General features: G+C 34.1%; 2 protein-coding genes across 3 annotated transcripts; both read right to left on the bottom strand.

Moving 5' to 3' along the window:
- Positions 1-10,234: 10,234 nt before the first annotated feature.
- LOC148579360 (uncharacterized) lies at positions 10,235-10,844 on the bottom strand. Its single transcript, XM_088486828.1, has 2 exons — positions 10,491-10,844; positions 10,235-10,411 (listed from the first exon to the last, which is right to left on the bottom strand). Exons 1-2 carry the CDS (start codon positions 10,842-10,844, stop codon positions 10,235-10,237), a joined length of 531 nt encoding a protein of 176 aa, XP_088342954.1.
- A 6,533-nt stretch (positions 10,845-17,377) lies between these two features.
- LOC107623856 (jagunal-like protein) lies at positions 17,378-23,798 on the bottom strand. 2 transcript variants are annotated; one of them, XM_016326251.3, is made up of 8 exons: positions 23,369-23,798; positions 22,292-22,339; positions 21,384-21,494; positions 21,183-21,238; positions 19,379-19,502; positions 19,175-19,281; positions 18,088-18,157; positions 17,446-17,851 (listed from the first exon to the last, which is right to left on the bottom strand). In XM_016326251.3, the coding sequence occupies exons 3-8, from the start codon at positions 21,463-21,465 to the stop codon at positions 17,748-17,750; spliced, it is 543 nt and encodes a 180-aa protein (XP_016181737.1). In that variant the 5' UTR covers positions 21,466-21,494; positions 22,292-22,339; positions 23,369-23,798; the 3' UTR covers positions 17,446-17,747. The 2 variants fall into 2 exon arrangements, with proteins under 2 accessions (XP_016181738.1, XP_016181737.1); XM_016326252.3 differs by lacking the exon at positions 22,292-22,339 and having other exon boundaries at positions 17,378-17,851; positions 23,369-23,780.
- Positions 23,799-26,320: the final 2,522 nt, after the last annotated feature.

Genomic DNA, 26,320 nt, shown 5'->3' with positions numbered 1-26,320 from the left:
TGGTATCTTTTCGGTAATGAGTCAGCTATTGTCGCACTAACCTGGCATCACATTGATTTTGATTTTTTTTTTTTTGTTGTAGATGGAAGAAATGTTGGACATACATCATGTTTTATCATAAGGTGACTTAAAAAAATAAAGGGATAATGGTATATTCTCCAAATAACAAGGCTTGTTTAGGTGATCTACTACTGTCTTGGTACATTCCATGAACAAACACAAATACATTCAATTCATAATTAACCAGATTTTTATTCCATCATCAAACACCAGTCATCATTTTTTTTATTTCTATAATCACATTTTCATTTTTTCATTCATCATTCATTCAATGAATACAGGGTAGGCACCATCAACTTTTTTCACTCATGATTTATAATACAAAATCATAATCAGGGCTATTAATATCGACACAATTAGTATTAACAACTAGAAAATTAATTTTTGATATCGGACATCTTTCTCTAATCTCCCAAGTCTCCAATCAAAGTTCATTTTCACTTCATGATTGTCTCCATAAGATTGTGGTTCTCAACCATTTCATCTTGCCTGTTATTCGCCCGAACAAAAAGTTCATACCATCTCTTTCCACTTATCTGTAATCAAGTAAAGATATAACATGTTCAAGTCTCAGAAAAGAACAACAAAAGAAAAACAGTGAGAGAAGAACAATGATAAAGAGACAGGTAATAATGATGACTCACATTATAATTGGAATAACCAAAAAATATTTTGTTTGGATTTGAATCTATCCCAAACTATTTAAAAACTAGATGACAGCTACAACTATACCATTCCGATACCTGTGATTTTTTGCTCCTAAATATAGAGAGAGACTGAATTGATTACAAATTGAAATCTTGTCAACTAAACCAGTTGTTGCACTATTCAACGTGGCAACGTGATATTAGGTCAGTGCGGTAATAACTAACTCATCACTTAAAAAAATGTCCAAGGACTATTATGGTGTCTGCAGCTGTATCTAGAGAACTACAATAATAAAATTAAAATTTTGATGATCATATTGAATAATGACCTAAATCTCAGATATCATTATAAAAAATTATTCTATAAAATCACCTATCTTAAAAATTTAAATTGATAAAAAAATAACAAATAATTATATCTCCATCAATAATAAATTTTTTAGGCTTTGTGCTCTATCATTCTCCTTTTATCATACACAACTGTGAAAATTAGTAATTCATAACTTCATATATCTTTAATTCTTAGAGAGTTAAAATAAATAAAAAATAAAATCCCAAATCGTATCAATCCTTATCCACTAACATATATACAGTATTGGGTAGGATCTTTGTTGGAGTCCTCATATATATATATATATGTTACAATGGTTCCTATTAGTGCCCTATGAGTCTATTGTTACCTATTCGTTAATCCCTTAAGTCATTGTTTGCTTCCAACACGGTTAAACTTTATTTAATTTCACTTGATTTTGAACTTAATAATTTATGGAAAATAAAAAGCATATGTACCTCCCAGTTTGGAAGACTGTAGAAATAGCAGCACTTCTACTTGACATAATTGCTTCTAGGATGATAAGAATTTATTATTTTCAATTTTGATCCTCTTGACTTTACTCTCCACTTGTCCCTTAGCTTATAATATCACGCTTTTACAATTATATGGTATTATTTATATTTATATATTAATTTTGACGTACAGTGTTCTGAAAAGTTTACATTATTATTCAGGGGTTTTTTTATTTAAATAAAAAATTCTTTATTTAATAAGGATATATAAATTTACCAATGTGTATCTTTAGTTGTATTTTCACTGTCTTAGACTATGAAAACAAAATTTACAAAGATTTTGGTGGCTATACAAGCAAAAATTATGAGAAATTATTCTAAATATCTATCTTGGCATATTTTCATAGTTTAAAAAAAAATAAATATGGGTTCATTTTCACAGCTTCAACATGTGAAAATAGAAGGAGAGATGTGGTTCATATATATATTTGCAGTCTATATCTGGTACATTTTTTGCAACTTTCAAATAGTCAATACAAAAATAGCTTAAATTTTGAAGTTTTTTTTTTTCATTTTTGCAGCCATAAGTAACAAAAATGCAATGTATAATTTTTGCATCCTATGATTATTGCAGAAATATAATTAAATATATAAATTCATAATTTTTATATTCTAATTTAAATTAATAAATAAAAAATATTTAAATAAAAAAAGCCTATTATCTAGTGATATATTTTTATTTATATTTTTTTAAAATATTTGATAATTGAACCATAACCATTATTTGAATTTTTGTCGTTAAAGTAATAATTGTGTTGTAATTTCTAAGTTAAACTATATAAAATCAGAAAACCAAATAAAACTATATATATTATAATAATAAAAATAGAATTATTAAATCTATGCTGTCGTTATTAATAATTGCGCAAATTTTATACGTAAAGATCTATTAATTCGTCTCTAAAAGTTGTTGGTACATCACACATAAAATTAAAATGTAATATCAAATGTATTCATTCCAAGAGATATTAGAAATGGTTTTATCTTATTCTTTTATTAGTTTAAGTTTTTAGAATAAATAATTTTATAATATAATATTAAAATTTTTATAACTTAAAGGTTTAAACTTTGATTTTTATTGATCCAAAAAAAAAAAAAAGAATGTCAACATAAAGCAAATAACAAAGAAAAAAAAGACCTATACAAAATATTTACACAAATTAAAAAAAAAATATATTCTCATATAAAGAGATATATTAAAAATATAATAATAATTTAAATATCTCTTTTTATCTGCATAAATTTTTGGAAGAAGTTGTTTTGTACGACAGAAATCAATATAGGAAGAACTTTGTAAAAGATAAAAATGAGAATCAAATAGTTTTTAATTTTTTGAAATAAAATAATTAAAATTTTATACTCTATCGAAAAAAAAGGACTAGATAATCTTGTTAAAGGATTAAAATAATGTTAAATTTTTCAACAATATTGCCATCAGTTAACATTTGAAAGACATGCATATATTAGGTGTTAAAAAAAGTTTAAGCATTAAATTTATATCCTATGAATGAATCTTTTATAATTTATAGAGTAAAAGATATCTGCTTAATTAATTATCAGTTTTATGGGATTTGTATACTTATTAATTTCTTTTATTATTATTATTATTATTATTATTATTATTATTATTGTAGTTTTAGAAGAATTCTCATAGGATATAACCATTAAGTTGTTTTCTATGTGATTCAAAGATTAAGAGTTAAAAAAAATGAAATCAACTGTCATAAAATAATTTATCTTAAAATCTTAAATTATTAAAAAATACATAAATAATTATATATTTAATATCAACCATTAATATTTGTATGAGATTATATTATTCACATTATACCATTTAAGTTTTTTCTCTAAATTCTACATCATGTGAGATACTTTACACTGAGCTGTCTTTTTTATTATTGAGGTTGTACTTTCGGTGGGAATTGACCATAATTATTTACCATCTTATAAGTATAAAAACATATATATAGGGGAAACTCTCTAGTCCATTCTCCGACCAAGTTCCATGAACGAAAAATTTGAGTCAAAAATTAGACTGTCCTGTTTGATAAGTCACTTTTCTTCTGCTTCTTGTTTGGTTTGGTGAAGTCTTTTTTGGATGCAAAGAATAAACCTCGAAAGGCATAATAAGGACAATAATATCTATATCTAAATAATGCATAATACACACTCACACACTTGTCAAGGTTGTGCAGGACTCATAATAATGGTAATAATTTTTCTATTTTTAAATAAAGATGGACTTTAAAACAAAATTTTAGCCGGTGACTTTTAAGAAAGTGAAGGCACAAAAGTCTTGATCTATGGGAAGTAGATCTAACCTTTTGTGATTATAATTATCGGATTTGAATTATTCTTCACATAAAATGCCAAATTGCCAGGTCAGTTGGACTTCATATATGCCCTATTATGTGTGTTTGGCAGCCAATATTTTTCCTTTTTCAGGATTAAATTTTTATCACTTTTATTATTGTTTTGGTCTAGAACTACCAATCAATGGTCACTTCGGAGCCGATGGGGTATAACAAGAATTTTAACAATTAAATTAGTCTAAAATTTAAGAGATATTAGAATTAGGGTTAAAAAATATACATGAGAGAGATCTTGTCACTAGTATTTATAATTTTTGGTGGTTGAGAATTTAACTAATTCTGTTCTATTATACGGGATACAACCCTAATTTGGGCTCGTATCTTGACCTAGCATGAGAGTTGAAGCATAACGGTTATAAAATTAAAATATTTAGTCAATGTTACAATTTATGCAGAATACTTTTTAATTTTAAATATGACATATCTCTGTTACTCTTTTCAAGAACTAGGTTAGAATTTTTAGAGTTTCTTGCGGCGGTTTTTTAAAGATTTTGTGGCAGTTTCAAACTTTATTGTTCTAGTTTAAGAGTAAATGAGAAAAAAAAAACACACACACACTTTCAAACACACACAATTTAAATTTGTAATAAAAAAGTTAAAATACTTATCTTCTCAATTTTATATATAAGTGATTAAATTTGTATCACTAAGTTAATTACTAATTAATATTATTATATGTCATTTGTCAACTTCAACCTTATTCTATACGCTAGCTTGATTTAATTTGGAGAAACCGAATAGAGATTTGAACATGCGTAGTTTGGTTTCGCAATGACCAATTAATATAACAAAATGGTCAATTTGAATAATGGGTCAATTGCATTATCCACTTTGTATAGAATGTTCGTCAAGCAAGAGTCTTTTTCATTTACCAACTTCTTATAACTAAACAGTTTCTCACTTTAATTTCTTGGGGTTGCGGCTTGTTTGTTTCAAGATGATATTTTATTTTATTTTATATTATAAAAATTTGACTAACTCGTGATTTATGCCATTTATGCCATCTTATCGAAGTCCTGTAAAAGAAATAGGAATTTTCTGTTCTTTTCATTTTCAAGAATCAAAGTCATCATTATACTAATTAAAAAGATTAAAACACTTATCATATTGACTTATTTTATCTAGGTGAGAAATATAAATATTACTAAAAGAATTCAGATAATTATGCCCCAAAATTATTGGTTAATTAAGACTTTAATGATAGAAATTGTTATACCTATTACTAATCTAAAATTTTTAGTTATAAATTTTTATTTTAAAAATCTTGTAATGTTGTAATATTGATTTAATATTTTGTTTCTTTGGGTAATGAATATTGAATATAGACTTAACTTAATCCTTATCATTTTCATATCTATATTGATTAGGAATTATATCTGAATGTGGGCCTATATTTTATATAATGAAATTTACTTGAAGAAAAAAAAAAATCCTCATCTATCTCTTAAAATTTACTGTGCTCTTATTACTTAAGTAAAAATTAGGATTACAATCTCACATTGTGTATATAATAATTTATTAATAGACTCTTAAATAGAGTTTAAATTTATAATAGATTAATCCTTAGCCTAATTAGGATATATTGTAGGAAAAAAAATTCACCCAAAGAAAACAAGTGTCCATGTTAATTAGCAGAAACCCACACGTTATAAACTTTTGATACGTCCAAAATAAATTAAATGTAAACGGTTAAAATAGGACACAAATTCTACAAAGGCTGCTAAATAATATAACAAATGGAGCTCAAATAATCGTTAATAAAGTTGATAGTTACAGTAGCCGTATCCAGTGAACATTAAAATATTGGCGCTATAGAATCCTAACATTATTTTTATTATTTAAAGAAACGGCCAATTTTTTTTTTTTTTAAAAAAGAGAAACGGCCAAATTAAAATTTAGTCTATGGGCATGCAGACAAGGAAGGAGAACCATATGTCAAAGGTTTCGGTAATTTCGTAGGAAAAAGTTTTACTGTTACCGTGGAGTGGTTTGAAGTTTTCAATTAGGGGTAACAATCAAGCAGGAATATGCTGTAGGCTTATACCCACACCACAAGCTTTGTTAGAAATTAGAATAATGCAATAATATGTAACTGTTACATGGCATGCTATCATATATGTAGTTTTCATAAAATCGTTTAATCTAGATGTTGTGTCTCAATATCACTAGCTAATCAATTAATATACAGTTTTTTACCCTAAAGAGGGAAAGAGAGACAACTGTCTCCATGTAAAATAAATGACTCAAGTTTCTATTTAGTTCTCTCTTTCCTTCATTGTTTTCTTATTTTAAGGAGAGTTATAAGCATCATTATTATGTTTTTATGATTTGCTTCATTAACCCCCTCTTCTTATATCCTTTTTTTTTTTTTTTGTCATACACACTCATACACTAAAGGTTTCATCACTACCCAGCCATAGCTGGGATTGGAACCTGGGATGCGGCTTCTATGAGGCCAACATATTGGCCATTGGTGCAATGCCTCTGCCACGTTCACCCTTGTTTATCATCATCTTCACTCTTTTTTTTTTTTTGGTGTTTTTGGGTTTTCTCCTCTTTTTTGAAGGTAGAGAAGCCCAACAGACGCTACTGGAAGCACTATGTGATAAAAATTGATAATGATTGGAGACAACAATGTTTGCCCTTTGTTTAGGCCCACTCCTTCATATTCTTCTACTTCTAGGCTGGCAACCTAAAGGCCCAGTATCACGAAATAGTTTAGCTAAGCTAATATACAAGATTTTTACATGGATAAAATAAAATATGCCCAAGAAGAAAATAGATAATAATAAAATAATAATAAATGAACTAGCTCTTAGCCAGACTTATCTTTATTAATTTAGTTTAGTTTAAAAAGAATCAATAGCCCAACGCCAATAGCTTAAAAGACAGTATACTATAGGGTCTAGAAGTGAGTCGAGATGAGTCGAGTTAGACCAAACTCAAGTTTGTCTCACAAAAATTGAGCTTAACTCACGGCTCGATTTATTAACAATCAAACTTATTTTTTAAGCTCAAACTCGGCTCACCGAAAGCTCACGAGCTGGCTCAAATAATAGAAATATAATCTATAATTCTATAACAGTGTGCAAAACTATTCTCTAAATGTGGGAAGATTCAAGGGGCTAGTGATCACCATTGCGGAACCAAACTCCTTCATTTTGAACTTCAAAAGTTAAGATGAAGCAAGAAGAGCGCATCATAGAGGACCATAGAGAATAGAAGGTCATATGTTGAGCCTTTAATAGTGGAGTCCTAACCTACCCATTGATGAGGTAAATTATAATTAGCTTCCTATTTGGGTTCAAATATATGGGTTACCTTATGATAAAAGTAATATAAACAATGCAGATAAAATAGGAGCCATAGTTGAAAGAGTGATAAGTGTTGAAAATGATCCTTGATGCATGAGCATCATAAGTGCCTTTTCTTCATGATTTATATGGTGATTGTTGATTTTCTAGAGAAATTAGGTGTTTTATGCCTTGATCGATGCTACTTTGAGTTTTGTGGCCTTTTTATTATTTCAGGTAGCATTAGATGAAGATTTAGCAAAGATGAAGAAGGAGAAAAGCAAGAGGGGAGATCTCACAACCCTCTCTAGCATTGTGGTGCTAAACGCCATTCTCCCGGTGTTTAGTGCCGGACTTAGAGCCCTCTCATCCCCCTCTGCCATGTTGGCGCTAAACGCTACATCTTCGGCGTTTAGCGCCGGACCAAGGAAACTTCTCATTCCTCTCGGGCATGTTGGCACTAAACGCCACACCACCGGTGTTTAGCACCGGACCAGGAACGCACACAAATCGTCTCGAGAAGGGTGGCGCTAAACGCCACATCATCGGCATTTAGCGACGGTAGTGCTTCAAACCCTAGGTCCCACGCCGTCATGCAATCAACATGGAAGTTATTATATTTTATTTATATTCAAATAGAAAATAAGAAAAGATATGATTAAAGAGAAGGTGAACATTAAAGTGATTTTATGAATGACAACATGGGACATACTAGGTAAATACTTAGGACTACCAGCTATATGGGAAAGACCTCAAAACAGAGATCTAACATGGATTGAAGAGAAAATTATGAACAAATTAGAGGAATGGAAGGAAAAGCTTTTAAATCATGTAGGCAAGAAAACACTCATTAAATCAATAATTCAAGCAATGTCTTCATATGTCATGAACATTATAAAGTTTTCTAAGAGTTTTTGCAAGAAGATTTGTGCAAAGGTTGCTTGGTTCTGGTGGGCAACACCAAGGATTGAACAAGGCATTCATTGGAGTAACTGGGACACCATTACAAGAAGTAAGATCGATGGAGGTTATGGTTTAAGGACCTTGAAACACAGAGTACTGCCTATCTTGCCAAACAAGCTTGAAAGGCTATGAAACACCCAAACTCAATTTGTGTGTAGATCTTAAGAAAAAGAGGCAAGCGGATAATAGGCTATGGTTCTAAAGTCAGTATTTGAAGAGATAACTGAACTAGTAGGAGTAAGGCTCTCGATGCAGAAAATATGGACACAACAAAGGTTAGGGAGCTTATTGTAAATGAGGAAGGCTGGGACAAAAGAAAAATTGAAAGCATGTTCTCCTATGAGATCAATAAAGTGATTCTAAGCACCCATATTAGTGTTGTAAACGAAGAAGACTACTTGCATTGGCTATGGAGATAGGATAAAATTTATACAACCAAAAATGGGTATTATATTGCCAAAGTGGCTAGGTAGGATAAGAATCATGAAAATTCATCAACAAGTGAAGATAAAAGAGAGTTATGGAAGAAAATATGGAGAATGAAAGTTCCACAAAAAATAACAACGATTTTATAAAAGCATGCCATGATATATTTCAATAGGTTATAATTTGCACAATAGAAAAATGGTACAAGACCCAATTTGCTAAATATGATTAGAAAAAATGGAGACAGTAGAGTGCACTTTATTGCTATGTGACTAGGTGAGAGCAACATGATTTGAGATTGAATGTTAGTGCATTCCAAAAACAGAGACAGTTAATTCAATTGAGAGTTAGATATTGAAAAGCATAAGAAAAATCAGAGTAGTAGGTGGAGAGGACCAAGAGAAAAGGTAGCAAGCTTGGATTTCTTATGTGGGAGACGTGGAAAATTAGAAATGACAAGCTCTTTCAACAACAAGAAGCAAGTCCAAATTGGACAATCAGTAGAGCAAAAATACTAGAAAATATTTGATGGAACTTAGCAGGAACACAAAAGACAAAGGAACTAAAAGATAATAGAAACAAAACTACCTGTTGAGATTGAGACCTCCTCCCGAAGATTACCTGAAAGCAAATGTTGATGCAACTTTTAAAAAGGAGAATAGAATGGGTGCAATAGCTGTGGTGATCAGGGATAACAAAGGAAGAATTGTTCTAGGATTTTCAAGAAAAAAATCAAGCCAACTCAAGTATTGGAGCATAAGTTCAAGCAATCAGCCAAGTATTAATCATAATGAATAATTTACAAATGTAAAAAACTCTTGAGACCATATGAACTTATTCAAGCAATTTAATCAAAATCTGCAATAGGAGAAGTTTGGGCTATCCTACAAGATATTTAGATACTAATAGAGCCGTTGCTTGAAAAAATAGTGACTTGAACTCCCAGGTACAGAAATCATCTAATTCAGTGGCTAAGGTAGTGGAAATAAGGAGAGTAAATACCCATAGTCGTCCCTGAGATTCGCACAAATACTCAATCTAATCCTCAAGATCCCGATTTTTTCATTGTAGTCCTCCAGATAGAGCTCCGAGCACTCAAAGTGGTCCCTGGCCATATTTCTGGTGATGAGTCATCACCGGAGCACTGATGTGGCCTCAGTTTGCCACGTGGGAGGGCTCCAAAACGTCATCGTTTTGGTTTGGCGCCCTTGATAGCCAAAAAAGACGCCATTTAGATGAATGAGTTGGTGGTTTAGGGTTCCCTGTTGGCAGCAGATGTAAAAAAACTGCTTGTTGATGGAATAAAAATGTTGTTAACTATGAAACTATTGTTATTTATGTTTGTGCATGAAATGAACAGTAATCAGTAAAGGCCGAATAAGGAAAGAAAAGTGATTGGTAAACCACAAAGCATAGTGTATTAAGATAAATTCTATTGTTTATAAAAAAAAAACAAAAGACAAAGATAAAAGGCAGCCAAGGAACATGAATGCTGCTATCTGTAGTTTCATCAAAAACAAGGCATCTCAAAAAGGCCTTTGGATCACAATTCACCATATAGTTATTGTATGATGGAAAAGACTAATTACACAAAACAGAAACTCCTAAGTAGATTTATCTAAAGTATTCAGTTCTTCTTTGTTGATGGCTTAAATCCTGGCGTTGGGATGAACTTCATCAAGTTCGCAAACTTTGTAGCTGTTGCTGAAGATGTACCCTGCAAGGGGTTCATTGTTGGTGAGGTTGGCGACAGAGAGGATCTTCTTCTTGGTGACAGCTTCGAAGGTCTTTTCAGTCCAGGATCCTATATGAAAAAAAGTTGGCATTAAGTATAATTGATCGACGGAAATAATAAAAGCCTAAAGATATAAAATTTTAGTTACATTTTGAGAATCCTCTTGCTCAGAAGCAATAGGCTGAGTTATCTCGATCTCCATGGGATTGCTTTGCACATCTGCTTGGCCACAATTGTCTTCCAGCTGCTCAACAGGCTGCTCAGACGCAGGATCCTTTTTCTTCTTCTTAGCCACCTCGGCAGCAGCGGCAGCATCAGCATCCCTCTTCTTTTTGCAACCTCTCTTCGTATGCCCCTTTTCACCACAGAAACTGCATGTAAAGGCCCCTAGCTGTCTTTTCAGGTGTATACCATCTCCAGTGTTGCCCAACAGTTTTGGGTCAACTTTAGGTTTCTTAGTTCCAAAATCACTCTTCTCATCTACATCCATCCTCCTCTTCATCTTTAATTTTCCAGGTTTTGTCTTGATTTTAGGGGCATGTGGCCTGTTACAGTCCTCTGTTTGCTCCCATAGTGGTTTCCCCTGAATTGGATTAATGTGGTGGTTATAAGTTTCCATGTATGATTCCATGGTCAGCCATCTGTGACAGAAGTCCTCTAGCTGCTTATTCACACGAGAGAGGGCAGCACAAGCGTGCACACACAGAATACCTGTAGGTGCCAAACAGTGGCATGAACCATGTTATACACAAGCAACTTGAAGTAACTAATATGCATAAAGACAATTGTTATACACAAGCAGCTTACTCGTTAGCATCCAAAATTGGCAGGTGCACAATCTTTTTCCTATGTCAACAACATGGTTAGTTGGATGTCCGTGCACCTCAAATTTCTCGTATCCGTTATCCCAATCCAAATGGGCTTCCAATGCTTAGATTCTTTCCTAACCTTTTCCATCCTGCTCTTTATAACCAGTGTGAGCTTCCCAGTGTGATTCTTCAGTTTTTCCTTGTTCTTCGCTATGGTGCGCATGATAAACATTCTTACTTCCTCCAGCAATGTTATGATGGGTTTGGCTCTTGCATCTTTGATCTTAGCATTGAACACCTCGCATGCGTTGTTACATATGCTATCCAACTTTGTCTTATGTGTTGCTACCCGTCGTTTTCATGCAATATCTTCTCCTTCCCTTTACCTAGTGGATTAATATTTCTAGATCTCACCTCTGTATGTACCATGTTTCCCCTAATCCTACTCCTAGTTTCAGGATCATTCCCTGCAGTCTCAGACTCAGAAGAACTACCTTTATCCGGACCTGGCTTAAACAGGCTATCCTCTTCACTGTCAGAGGAATCAGAAGATACATCAAATGGAACTTCAAACACTTTGCTTCTGAATCCTCTAGCAGCAGACCATGTACAGGGTCTCCTAGAAATACTTGATCTCTTGGATAGTTTCTACTTGTTGCTCTTATCTGATTTAGTGCTCTGACTGGGCTTCATGGGCTGGCTGATTTTGGTGGGCTTGGTGGGCTGGATGAATCTACTGGGCTTCGTTGCCTTTGGGGGGTTGGTCTTCTTGGAAGGGTTGGTTGTCTTGGGAGGATTAGTGTTTTTTGTAGGCATCTTGGTTTTGGAGTGTGATGGTTGTGATTGCCGTGGAGATGTTTTATTTTTTTTTTTTTTTGGGACTGGATTTGCAAGAACTATTGGGTACAACCTTCGGGATAGGAGCAACTATGAGTGCATGAGTCTCATTGAGTGGGGGACTCACATCAGCATCTGTACTTGCATTCCACCCCTCTCCACCATCGTCATCCAAGTACACAAATGTGTTATCTCCCTCTAACACCTCCGGCACTAACACTCCATGCTTGAAATATACATCAATCAATCCCTCATTTGTCCTAGTACAATTTACCATCTCTCTTATTTCTTTGTCACTGTTTACATTTCTCAACCCATTATCCAAGCCTTTTCCAAGAACATGCCACCAGCACTGTTTTATGTCATTGTACCTAAGCTCCTTGTGGTAGTTCCATATATAGAAGACATCTAGAGTATCAGTGTCTAGATCACCTAAACAGGCCTTGTTGTCTGGAGAATATACTATAATTCCTTTTGCATTTTTTTTTTGAAGTCACCCCCATGATGAAACATGATGTCCGACTTCTCTTCCATCTGCAAGAAATTTTAAATTTTCACTTAATACAGGCAGAATTTGAAAGCCTACTAATGCATTAAAAAAATCACCACAAGAACACATTTTTTTTCCAATCCTGCATACATCTCCCTGTTTCAATTGGGTTAAATAGAGCAACCCCACAAACCCCAGCCAACCTTTAAACCCTAGACACTACAATGACACCAAAACTCCAGAACCTCAACTACACTAACAATTTGCATATCATCAACCAACACTGTATTGAAAATGCAAAGTAAAAAAAAAGGAAGGTTACCTTGAGTCCGATCACAAAGTCAGAACCTCGTGCTTCTCGTGAAGGAGGGGAAGAACAAAAACAACTTTCGGATTACTTCTTCTCTCAACTTTTTCAATCCAGCGAATAGAACCCTACGGCTACGCCATTGATGAGGAAATGAAGATGAAGTCAGAGGGTGGAAGAAGAGACGAGTGAAGTAAAGTGTTTGTGTTGGAGAAAAAACTGTTTTTCATACTAAATAACATCTAAATGGCATCGTTTTTGGCTATCAAGGGCGCCAAACCAAAATGACGACTTTTTAGAGGCTTCCCACATGGCAAACCAAGGCCACGTCAGCGCTCCGGTGATGACTCATCACCAGAAATATGGCCAGGGACCACTTTGAGTGCTCGAAGCTCTATCTGGAGGACTACAATGGGAAAATTGGGATCTTGAGGATTAGATTGAGTATTTGTGCGAATCTCAGGGATGATTATGGGTATTTACTCGAAATAGAGACGTTATGTTCGAATTAGATCACTCAACTACCTGCAGATATTTAAAGAATTATCAAAAGTGAGGTTCATATGTGAATTTGGAATATTACGGGATTATAATTGAAGATATGAATGTAGAGAAAAGGGGAAGAGGATTATAACTTTATCAATATCACTGGCAGCAGAAAGCACAGTAGTGTTAAAAGTATGGATATTCATCTCTGCAATAATAGTGGAGGGAGGTTTTGTCAATTTAGAAGGGTCAAAATCCTATGTCCATCATCTGACATATGCAACCTATGAAGTACGGACACTTCTTTAAGTTGTCGTATCTGCATGTCAAACACATTTTGAACATGACATTCATCTGACACACGTGTCTTCCGTTTCTTAATAAAAAAATACAAAATGCCTCACCAAACATGATTAGGCACACCTAAATACCATCGCATGTCAGCTGTGTCCAACTTTATTCTTAATCTATATTCTTGAAATGAAATTAGAAATAATATATATTTTTATTAACGCAGAAGATTATTTTAAATACTTTATATGATTAAAAAAATATTAAAAATAATTAAAATATTATTATGGCTACGAATTCATTACTCCTATTTTTATGTGTGAGTAACATTAATCATCCTAAAAATATTTATAAATAGCACCTCGTTTTTTGGTTTTTGGAAGAATTTATAATTAAACATTTACTCCTGTATTTTTTCTTTTTACACATTCTTCCTTTTTCTTTTAATCATAGTTTCAAAAGAGATGAGACATTTGTTTCTGTTAGGGTTCTTGCCTCCTTCTACCACCGTCACTTGTTCTCTATTCCTTTCTCTCTGCGGTCGCTTGTCCACTATTCCTCTCTCTCTATGGTTCCTCGTTCTCTTATCATCGTGCGCCGTCGTTGGCTCTCTGCTCCTCACCGTGCGTCGTCACTACTGCTCTGCTCCTCCCCGTGTCTCGCGGTCGTTGGTGGGTGGTCTCGCCGTGTCTTGCTTCCGTGTATGCTCGAAATCGAAGCAACATTTCTTCTCTTGTCTGGACTCACTCCAACTCTCTGTTTTAGTTCGGTAGTTCAATTCAGGTATCTCTCTCAATTTAGTTTCTTCTCAAAGTTTCAATTTTTCAATTAAGAAATGGAAATAATATGAAAGAGTCTGCTGATATTGTTTTTTGACATGTGTGGAACTATAATATTGGTTAGTTTTAGCAATTTTGGTTAGTTATGTTTTTGTTAGTGGAAGATAAAAATTTTGCAAAACCGTTTGCATTTATCGTTGAGAAGCATTGCTATGTCATTATTATGCATGGACTAGGGTTCAAGTTCGGAAGATATTGTAGTGGATTCTTAGAATTATTACATGTCAATTCGATCGATTGTGTCCATATTTTATTTTATTACTGTCAAGCGAGTACTTGGCTAGGGAGTGTGCTGTTCTTAATTCTTGTATCTGACATTGTCCTGCCAATTGGGTGTATCATTAATTCATTATGTTTAAAACACAATTTTTAGCCTTTTCACGTGTTTATGCAGATCAGATTATTAACATTGTGATTCAGTATCTATTTTCTTTTGCTTGGCCTGGAGTTGAAATTGTCCCGTCTTCGTTGGCCCAATTTCATACTTGTTGCTCTCCAAGTCTACAAAAGGTGTTGAGAAGACCTCCTCTCATTTCTCTCTAAGATCCTCGTTGTATACAAGAACTTAAACTTTTGTATCGTGACTATTGTTTTTATGTGAGATTTATATGCGTGCATATCTCGAACTTGCTCGTATTTGTAAAATCAGGGAATTCATTGCTCTTGAAGGCATTGTTGGCAAAGGTAGTCATTGGTGCACATTCTATATGAAATTTTGGGAGGCCTTTGCTTCTAATATAGCCACTTAATATGTCTATTTTCAAACTGAAACTCAAACTTCAAGAAACTCATCCCCAAGAGTGACTATTGAAGCTGTTTAAAAGACTGTAAGTGCCTGACATTTTATTATGTTCATTGCTCACTGGGTTCAATTCGATATGTTGTATAAATTATTATGCTTGTACTCATTGCTCTCATTATTTTTCTCTCAGGCTGCATTGAAGGGTTTTGAGACTGATGCACTAGAAGAACCAAATTAATTTCATGTTTCGATTTTGATTGTTTGTTATATAACAAAAGAGTGCTTTGATGTTTCTTAGAAAAATAAATAAATAAATGGAGCCTATTTTCCTTGTTAGACTATTTTCTTTTTTTACTGTTATATTATCATCATAAGGAGATTTTTTAGACATTTCTTAAGAAGTTTTGTAGAATAAATATTAAATAACATGAAATAAAAAGAAATTTAGTCATATTACAAGTTATTTTGTAATATTAATTTTATCCTAATTTTAATTTTTACATTTTAACAATTTTATCTAAATATCTTTTTTAAAGTAGCTGGTGGTGGACGAAATCATGAAACAGATAACAGAGAAAAGGATTAAAAGAATACGTTACAAATTATTTTTTATAAAGACCATTTAATATTCTGGTTCTTTATTGAAGTTAGCTCCCAGTCTCCCACAAAACTTTACCTAGAAAAGAACTAGCTCAATAACCATTTAGACCCAAACAAATTTTGTGAAAGATAGATATGTAAACAATCAAATTAGGTAATTACTTAAAAGCACATTTTTGTTTCTCAACCATAATGTAATTACTGCAATTCTCACCAATGCTTTAAAGCAACTTTATAAACTAGTATGATTTCTACAATAATTACTCTTATATCAACACTATTTGGTTACATTGCACAAAATAGTAGTTTATATTCATTAGACAGATCAACATGCTATGAATTGTGTGACACAAATTCTGTTTTATCATTATATTCTTTCGTCATCATTTCATGCGATATTATGAGTACAGATAGTTCAGTTTCTTGATTGAATTGGATTTTTTGGTGATTTAACACAACCTTATATGGTCATGTTGTACATAATTACAATAGCATCTATTAGATATATCTAAGCATAAAAATAAGGCAGTATTGCTTCACCATTTACCATCACCAAGCTAATGAGGGTAAACAACAAATATAAATAAAAATTACATATGTCCACCAATACAGCCAAAATATTATTTATTTAAGACAATCATATGCTACAATAGTGCAATCAATGCAATATTGCTGAAACTAGACCAAAAATGTCACAAGTTAAAGAATGCTTTCCATTTCTTAGGGAGAGACTATCTATTTTCAGAAAGGAAGCAACAATGATGTAAATATAGAGTGAAATATAATAGTCAACCGTTGTTAATGATATGTAAACACCAAGAAGGAAGGGCAAGAACTTGAGTAGAGGCGACTGTCCCATCTCTTTGAATTTGTGATTAAAAGGAAGGGATTGTGTGTAAAAAAGCCAAAATAGAGGGGCAAATTTTTAGTTATTAAGTTTTTTAAAAACAAAAAAACAAAGTTCTATACATAAATTTTAGGATGGTTAATGTTACTCCCACATAAAAGTAGGAGTAACAAATTCGTAGCCTATTATTATAATTTATCTAAAAAATATTTTATATTTTATAGATGTCCAATGTTGTGTCCTGTTCTTTGCCTGTATCCATGCTTCATAGGGTACAACCCAGGCATTGGAATTAACCAACTTAACGGTGGGTTGAAATTGAAACCAAGGGCAGATCAACAATACATGGAGCAACGTTAAAAAGGAGAAAGCAACGAGATGGTCAAAATTGTAGGGCAAAGCACCATATCGAGAAGAGGCATGAAGGAATCGCTGCGGGGAGCAAGAGGGGAGGCGCTCATTCGTCCCGGGAAAGGGCAGTGTCGTCTTCACCTTATGCGGCGTAGCTTCTTCAAAAATTGTGACCGTGGAAGAATCCCTATCCAAGTGTCTAACAATTTCGCCTCAGAACAAGATCACCAACAGTCAACAGATCGAGAGAACTTTTTTCATCCCGAACTTGGATAGTTTATCATCATTGACGGTGTTGGTGCCAATCGCAGCATCATTGCATTCGGGGGCAGCACGAAGGAGATGGGATTCTACTAGGGGGCGAGTTCCGAGACAGGGAAGGGTTCGGACTTTGGATAGGGTTATGGGCCTAGCCCACGACCAAAAAAGGCTCAACTTTCTTTTTCTTCTTGTTTACTGATAGCATCTTTCCCCTTAAAAATAGTACCTTCTAATAAAAAATACTTTTTATTAAAAAATTAACAAAATATTCTTTTATTTTAAATAATATATTGATTATTAAAAAAGTACTTTTTTATTAAAAAGCTAATTAATTGTCTACCGGAAAAATACTTACTTTGTTTTATACAAACACAATTGCTTTTTTTTTTTTAATCAAAAGCTAATCCAAACTCATCCTAATTCAAAACTAACAAAAACATTCCGTGCAAATATATCTCAGGCTATCCTGTCCACGTGAATTAAAAACCTCATAACATTGCTACTCTGACGGTATTTTGGATTTTGTCCCAAAACCTGATGAAAGACTAAGATGCTTTCTTGGGAGGGGACATGTTATAAAGAAGGGAAGTAACTGCTTTGATGGTAATAATCTTAAACAACAATAGTGTGAATATATATACCAGCAAACCTGCAAGATGCAAAATAGCCCTGTAACTATTTGTCTTCATTTAGTGTTTGGAAATTACGTTAAAAAAGAATAATTAAAAAAATGAGTGATTATGGATATGTTTAAAACATGCACTAAATATGTTCCTGGAACATGCAAGTATTTCTCCAATATTATTACTATAAAATCCAATTATAATTCCAATTGCCAAATGCACAACATGAACACTATATTTAGGATTTGAAAAGAAAACTCACCAACTTGAAAGCCAGGAAAGTTATCAGCATCAAACATGCTTGTTCCTTTCAAACCAAAATCCTGGATGGCCTACAGAGGAGTCAAATGCAAACATTAGGTCACCCCAGAAGATAATAATCAACTTCATACCATATACCTACTTTATAATTCTATGATTAACCTAGCAGTGGTGCTTTACAACAAATTACAGTAACCTCAGGAGGTTTAGTGTAGGCATGAAAAATCAAACGGTACATTATACAATATTATTTAACCATAGGTGAGGTTGGTGACTTGGTGTAAAATACCCTAGAACCTATTACCCTTTCATAACCTGTCTTGTATAGTCATATGCTGGTGCACTACAATATATACATGCCAATGTCTTCTATAATACTAACATAAGTCTAAGATTCAATATTTAATATGCCTTCATAAGATCAGGATCCTCTAAAGTAATAACTAATAACCTTATGGAGTAATATGAGTTTAGGTGGGGCTGTGCAGGACGGGACAAGGGAGAGGAGGAGGAGGAGAAGAGGAGGGGGGGGGGGGGGGGACAACCTAAAAAATACATTGATTTCATAAATATAATACAAAAGGAAGCTTTTCAGTGCAGAGTTTCAACTTTGAAGTTAACTTTTTTACCTCTGGTGGAGAACTTGAATAAGAGGCTTATAGAAGAGCAAGTGATAGATGGAGAAGCTCATAAAAAGAAATTTTAAAAATGAAGTAACATGGGAAATCAAACTGAATACCATAGTAATGAACTAATATTTAAAAAAAAAAGTGGAAACTTAACAAACTCCCCAAGTTATTGGAAACCAATTTCAAATTACTGATAAAGCATGCACACAAATAATTCCCATGCACCTTGGTAAAAATGACTAATATCAAGTACAAAGAAATTATAGTATCCAACTACTCATCATAACTCAAAAAATAGTAACTACAGTGTGCACATTAGTTGATGATTCATGAATCTCCAGAAAGTAGTTTCTAGTGTTCATCCAGTTTCTCATGATTCCCTTATATAAGTTCTTCAATTTTTTCTTATAAATCAATCTCCTAGGAAATTCAGCAGATATGATTATGTGATATATTTACCTTCAGCAGAGAATACTGCTTAACTAGAGACATGGTCAACGAAATCACAGCAAGAGATGATATCACACTATAAAATCTCAACAAACTGGCCCGGCTTCGTCTTCGACCTTATCAAAAAATTCAAAAGAGATATCTTATTTAAAAGGTCCAAATGCAAAGCTCAATAGAATGATAAAGGAAAATAAAGAAATCTGTTTTGGCAACCTATTTCTGCAATGGCAAGAGAAATGAAACTAACAAGAGCGGAAGAAAGGGCAACTCTATTTGGAGTATCCTTTTTCATTGCTGGCAAAACTGCAAATATCACTCCCATTAATAAAAATAGACCCTGCAATGCAAAATTCAAATTATATATCAGACAAAACAAATATATACTCATATAAACATTTAAAGGATACAAAAGTAAAGTGAAAAGCGAAAATATTCTAACACTACGCATAAAACTCAATAACCATTCTTGTCGTGACAAGCTTACCAAGTAAAATCCAATGCACGAAAGTAAACATTTGTTGTACTTCAGTTTTCAAGAATAAAATCATTGCCAACATAAGAAAATTATGTGTTCACATTCTCTAATGATGCTGTGTTTGCAGAAGATGCTAGAAGACAGTTAAGCAAGGTTATATGGTGAAAACCAAAATGGAAAGTGGGTTGCAACAGGTAAACCAGGGAACAAGGCACAGGATAGAGAAAAGGAGGGATTGACCCAACCAAATGCTCAAAGATCTGATTATGTGAGCAGAATGGGTAATAGTCTCTTGGGGCTCATGGAAAAGTCAGGCTTTGTTTGGTGTGCCAATATTCTGATTCCCTTGCTGAACATTCTACCTGCCTCTCAATAATTCTTCTATTATCTCAATCTTCCTAAACAATAACAACAAAGCCTTATTCCACTAGGTAGGGTCAGCCATATAGATCAAACGACGCTATTGCACCCTATCATGTATATACAATGAGACTGTTGACACGTATATTTCCTTTGACCACCTCATGTATGGTCTTTTAAGGTCTTCCTCTATCATTTGCCACATGTCCACCTTCCATCTCATCTATCCTCCCAACCGGGTGCTCTGTTGATCTTCTTCCCACATGTCCAAACTTACTTGAGACGAGATTCTACCATCTTTTCTACAATAAGCGAACCTCCAACTTTTTCTCTTATATCTTCATTTCTTATTTTGTCCATACGTATGTGGCCACTCATCCATCTCATCTGTGCCATACTTAACTTATGTTCATGCTCACCCTTTACCGCCCAACACTCTATTTCATATAATATACCAGGTCTAATGGCAATGCGATAAAATTTCCCTTTAAGTTTTGAAGGTACTTTTTGTCACATAAAACCTGACGCACTCTGCCACTTTGACCAACCCGTTTGTAACCGATGTTTTACATCCTCCCAATTTTTCCACTATCCTGTATCATACACCCAATATACTTAAAACACTTTACGTGCGGTAGGATGGTTTCTCCAAATATTATTTCTGTACTCTTCTTGCAAGTGTGAATATTCTTGAGAAACTTCTTGAGAAACCACAGAATATAGTTTCATTACCGCATACCGACTATTGAGTGTGTATTTTTATACTAAAACATATACACACACATTGCTTCCTTGTTTAATTTTATGGGGTCTTTTGTCCTCTGCTATATTCAATCAGTTCTCGGATATAATTATACTCCTCGCAACATTTTCAATAACAGGGAGAGACATGCTCTTCAAAGTTCAAAGTTCAAATTTTAGACACAAAGGCCCCACCCTGCTGTTCATCCTGTTTACCTACTAAGGCCCTGACCTCACCCATACTCCTAATGGAACATGTCAACAAGTAGTACATTATACCAAATTACATATTTCTACTGAATACTCTAAGATACTCCGTTAATAAATCAGGATAAAGGATATCATTAGGAATTGCCAATTGAAATAGAAGCCCAATTCCAACAAAATTAATGATCGAGAGAAATTAATAATAAAAGAAGGAAGAACAAAAGGGAATCGTACCTGAAAGATAAATAGGCGAGAAAGGCGTTGCTTGCCCTTTGCAACCAACTGATATCCTAAATGACACAACAACGAAAAGTAAAACATAAAATCAGGGATCTATAGCTGAAAGCAGAGAAACAAGAATAGAACATATGAAATTAAGCACAAACAGCAAGGGTAATGAGAGAAAATTGAGGGCTTTGGAGTAATGGAACTAACTTGAATCAACAACCATACGGTATGAGTAATCTGAGCCATCAGTTCCAGATGGTCTCCCCAACCCTGCTTTTCTCTGCTGCATCTTCTTCTTTTACCACCAAAAATGTCAATCTACACCAAAAACCAGGACCACAAAAACCTAATCAAAATCATCATCTATTGAACATATGAAACAAATCTAACTTAAATAAACAACATCGAAATTCAAGGTTAAAGCCTGAACCCAAAACTAAAAAAATTGAATCAGCAGCATCAAACTTCCAGTGATACCCAGTTACAAAATCGTAAAACATTTTGATAATTCAATGTAAAAAAGTTGCTTCCATCAATTAATTGGAATCTTCTTCCTTAGTTGGAGAATTTATTGGAATTTGAGCTAAGGTACTTCAGTTTGTAGCATGCACAAGATCTTCGATCCAAACTTGTCAATGTACCAAACAAAATTCAACAATCAACAAAAAGTAAGATTCATTTTGAAGTGTGACATCCAATAAATCATCGAAGCAACAAATCTTCAAGAGAATCCATTATTTCTCGTTCAAGCTCAAACGAATCCCTCTTACATTTTCTTCAAATTACAGAAACAGTAAACAAGTTTCTGAAAACCGGACTGGTCATCGAACCGCTCTAATTACTGTTTCATTGGTTCAACCGGAAAAACCGTTATGTAATAAACACCTGATTCTATAAAAATTCAATGAATAGAGCAACTGGTTCTAAACACTCTTCTACTGCATTTTTTTTACTTCAAAAGGGGATCATAAACAACTAGTTCTATGAATAAACAAACTACAATATAGGCCAATGATATGCAATGCCAAAAATAGGCCAATGATGAAATAATAAAGGGTTTCTCTTTTCAATTCTAAGTTCAAGCTTGTAGCAAACCAGAATCAACAAAGTAATACCGTTGAATTAGTCTTCCTTCTGAATTCTTATATACCTCAAAGAATTTCCTACAAAATGAAAATTGAACACAACACACAGCCTTAAAACAAAAACAAAACAACACTCAGAAATCATCAACGCTTCCAACCACAGCCTTAAAACAAAACAGAACAAGATTCAGAGCTTGAGCATTGATCACAAAAAATTGATTTCTGAAACAAAACAAAAATTGCAGAACAACATTCAGAGTTTGAGCATTGATCACAAAAAATTGATTTCTGAAACAGAACAAACAATCAACAAAACAATGAAAACAGAATTTTTTTTCCCTTTAGAAGAAGAAAACAATGAAAACATGAAGCATATAATAAATCAATGATCACCAACATCCAGCAATAATCTCAAAGACAACAATAAATACACAACAACAATTTAGCAAATAAACAAGAACAAGACCTAAATAGAAAATTCAACAAATTAAATCGCAGCAACCTAACAATTTAGCAAATTAAAACAACAGCAGCCCAACAATTTAGCAAATTATCAACTTAAGAAGTTCAAGAACAGAAAATCACAACAAAAACAAAAAAAAAATTAAAATTAACAAAAGAACAACAGCACAACAACCCAAGAACAATTAGCAAATTAACAAGTTTACAATAACAGTTAAAATTTACCAGAAGAACACTAATGCAAGTGGAATCATCATGCTAATATGTTTTCTGCAAAGATGCTATTTGTGCAGCTAAAATTTCCTAATTACTAAGATCCAATTATTCTAATTTCACATGCAATCAACTTTCTAAGTTTCTAAAAGCTAGAAATTATAAAACCAACCAGAAATATGGTTAAAGCATTTCATCAAACATGTTGAGTGCGGTAAAATTAAAACGAAATAAGAGAATTCAAAGCTTAAAATCAATGTGATAGAGAAGAGAACATAACTATTGTAACTTCAATTCAGTCAATGAAAAAATCCAAACCACTACCAAATCAAATAGTTACTTATTGTAATAGAAATCAGAAATTGCAGAGTTTGAATTAGAGTATTGGTGTTGTGTGAGTGTATTGTCTGGTGGCGGGTTTAGGGAACTCACGGCGGCGACAAAAGAGAGCAGTTCGACGGCTAGGTGGAGCGCGCGGCTTGGTCGCAGAGTTTGAAGCAGAGCAACGTGGCTTCCAGACGAACGCAAATGCGAACTCGAACGGTGAACGGCGAGTAAACGCGAACGGTGAACGCCAAGCGAACGTGAACGGCAAACAATCGGCGACGGAAGCGCGGCTGAGCAGACAAAGACGACGGACGCCGAGCTCGAGGAAGCAGCCGCGATCGGTGACAGCGAACAGGGGTTGAAGACTTGGAGCACGAGGGAAGCTAGATAGACGGACGGATGGCGACCTTTTTTATGCGACGGACGGCGGCAGTATGCCACTCCTTGCGGCGGTGGTGTAGGCTTACAGTGATAGGGTTTTTTGGCTGGGTTTGTGTGATTTCTTTCTGAATGAAAGAAAGAAAGGGAGAGAGGGAGACAGAAACGAAGGAGCTTCCGTGTTTGTGTAAACCGGCCGGGTTCCACTTCGGTCCACCGGCCAGTTCTCGACCGGTTCAATGGTTTTACATGCCTGACCAGACCATTAATATTGTCGGTTCGCAATTGAACTGGTCTGATCGGTCGGTCCGGTTTGGTTTTAGAACATTGACAGTAAATAAAAATATAGAAATTTAAAAATAAGTTCATACGTCTCGGTCCAACCTTGGTGGCACAAGCTTAAAGGCGGTGGTGCGCCTGGGATCGCAGTGGTGGCTGCTGCAACACTGCGGACGGAGATGGTATTGTGTGTCTTGGTAATGGATGATTGGTGTTTCTTTGTGAGATTGCATAAATTTTTTCTTTCTTTCTTATATTTTTGGATTGAGCATTTTTCTTTTTGGGTTTTGGGTCAAGGCTGACAGACCAGCCCAACCCAGAAAGAACTTTGAGACCCACCAACCCGAAATGCTCTACAGCGAAACTCCCTTCTTCCTAAGGGTGGTAATGGGTAGGGTAGGGTAGGGTTTGGATACAACCTTAACCCTACCCACAAGTTGAAATTTTTATATAAACTCAACCATATCTTATACGCGGGTTGAGAATATCCTAACCCTAACCCTATCCGCGGGTTACCAAAAAGATACAATATTATTATATATCTTAATGATAATTTAAAATAGAACTGACTTTTATGTAAATAAAAACGTATTAAATTATAAATTAGTGATATTCTCTTAGTGACTAAGGATTTTTTCCATTTAGTGAGAGGTTTTTGGTTTAACATCCACTTGAAACATATTTTTCTATAAGTATATAATATATAAATGTATAGGGTGCAAATAGGGGTCCTACCCAAATCCTACCCGCACCCTACCCGACTGAGTTGGGTCAGGTTGGGTACCCGTGGGTAAGGTGCATGTTGCCACCCCTACTTCTTCCTCGACCCAAAGACGCCACTTCTCTTTAACGCAACCTTCGTCACTCCTCACTGCGGATGCCCGCCGCCCAGACGCTGGTTTCGCCGTGACTACTGCAACCTCTAGTCCGACGTCCTCAAAGCCCGTTGACAAAACCAGGTATCTTTAAAATTCAGTTCCTACTCACCCCCAATAATCTTTAAAATTCAACATAAAACAATTTTTAAAATTTATAAAACCTTGAAAATCATTCAAATATAAATCAAATTAAAAAACATGGGGCGAGTAGGGGTAGAGATGGCAACAGATCCTCATAGAGTGGGGACATGTCTTTGTCCTTAGTTTTTAAAAACTCTTCTCGGCCGTGCCATATTTTCGCGATGGGTAATGGAGATCTCGTATCCGTTGGATACTCGGATCTTCTCAGATATTCGTATTACATGAAGTATGAATCACACAACAGTAATAGTATAGGCAGTTAGTTATTAGATGTTATATTTCTAGTAAGTTTTGACTTGAGAGTTAGTTATGAGGCAGTTAGTGATAATTGAATTAGTTATTAGAAAATTATTTTTAGTTGGAAAATGTGTTAAATTAGTTAGTATATAAGCTTAGAAAATGAGATTAGAAACTTGAGGATTGTTCTTGTAAGTCTGATTTGTGAAGCTAGTAAGAGAACTACACTCTTCTCTTTTTAGCTCTTTTTCTCCTCACATGTTTGATCTATTCTATTTTTCTACTCTTTGAACTCACAATTTTCTCATGATGCGGTGAGCATGGAAGAGAAGTAGAAAAATGTAAGAACGGATTGGGAGAAAGAGCCTTAAATGAATCTAGAATATTGAAGATTCAAAATCATGGACAACAACTCGTTTTCCCTCTCTTCAGTAGATATTCAAGCTTTGGTGAATTTCATGAATCAATTCAACATAATGCAGAAAAATTAATCTAAGCCAGCAACGAGTCCAGCTCTAGATCCAACCAGTCCCTACTTTTTATATCTTGGAGAGAATCCAGGATCTCCTTTGGTATCGGTCAGTTTAGGAACAAACAATTATCACGTTTGGGAGAAAGCTATGTGGTGTGCATTGAAATCAAAGAACAAGGTGAAATTCATAGATGGGTCGATCAAGAAACCAGAAAAGAATGATAGTTTGTTTCAAGCTTGGGAAAGGTGCAACACGTACGTGACTTTATGGATAAATTTGTCCCTGAGTGGAGAAATAGCGCAAAGCGTGATGTGGATTGATTCCACGGTAGAATTGTGGAAAGAACTACAACACAAATACAATCAAGGTGACATTTTCAGAATTGTGGAACTACAAGAAGAAGTATTTACTGTGAAACAAGGTGATCAATCAATCATTTCATACTACACGAAATAAAAGGAAATTTGGGAAGATCTGGATAATCTTCGCCTGATCCCGCAATATTCTCACTGTGCAGACCGTTGTGTTAAAACTCGATTTTTGATAAACCGACTTTTTTGGCTATTGTGTAACTTATTCCGCAAAATTCTGAACCATGACTCAATAATTATTAGTGAGACAGGACTAATGGTAAAAAAATAAAAATAAATTAAAAAATAATAATTAATAGG

Source organism: Arachis ipaensis, chromosome B10, assembly GCF_059453495.1.
Source record: "Arachis ipaensis isolate K30076 ecotype BB chromosome B10, ASM5945349v1, whole genome shotgun sequence".
Taxonomy (NCBI): domain Eukaryota; kingdom Viridiplantae; phylum Streptophyta; class Magnoliopsida; order Fabales; family Fabaceae; genus Arachis; species Arachis ipaensis.
This window is presented reverse-complemented; position numbering and strand designations above follow the sequence as displayed.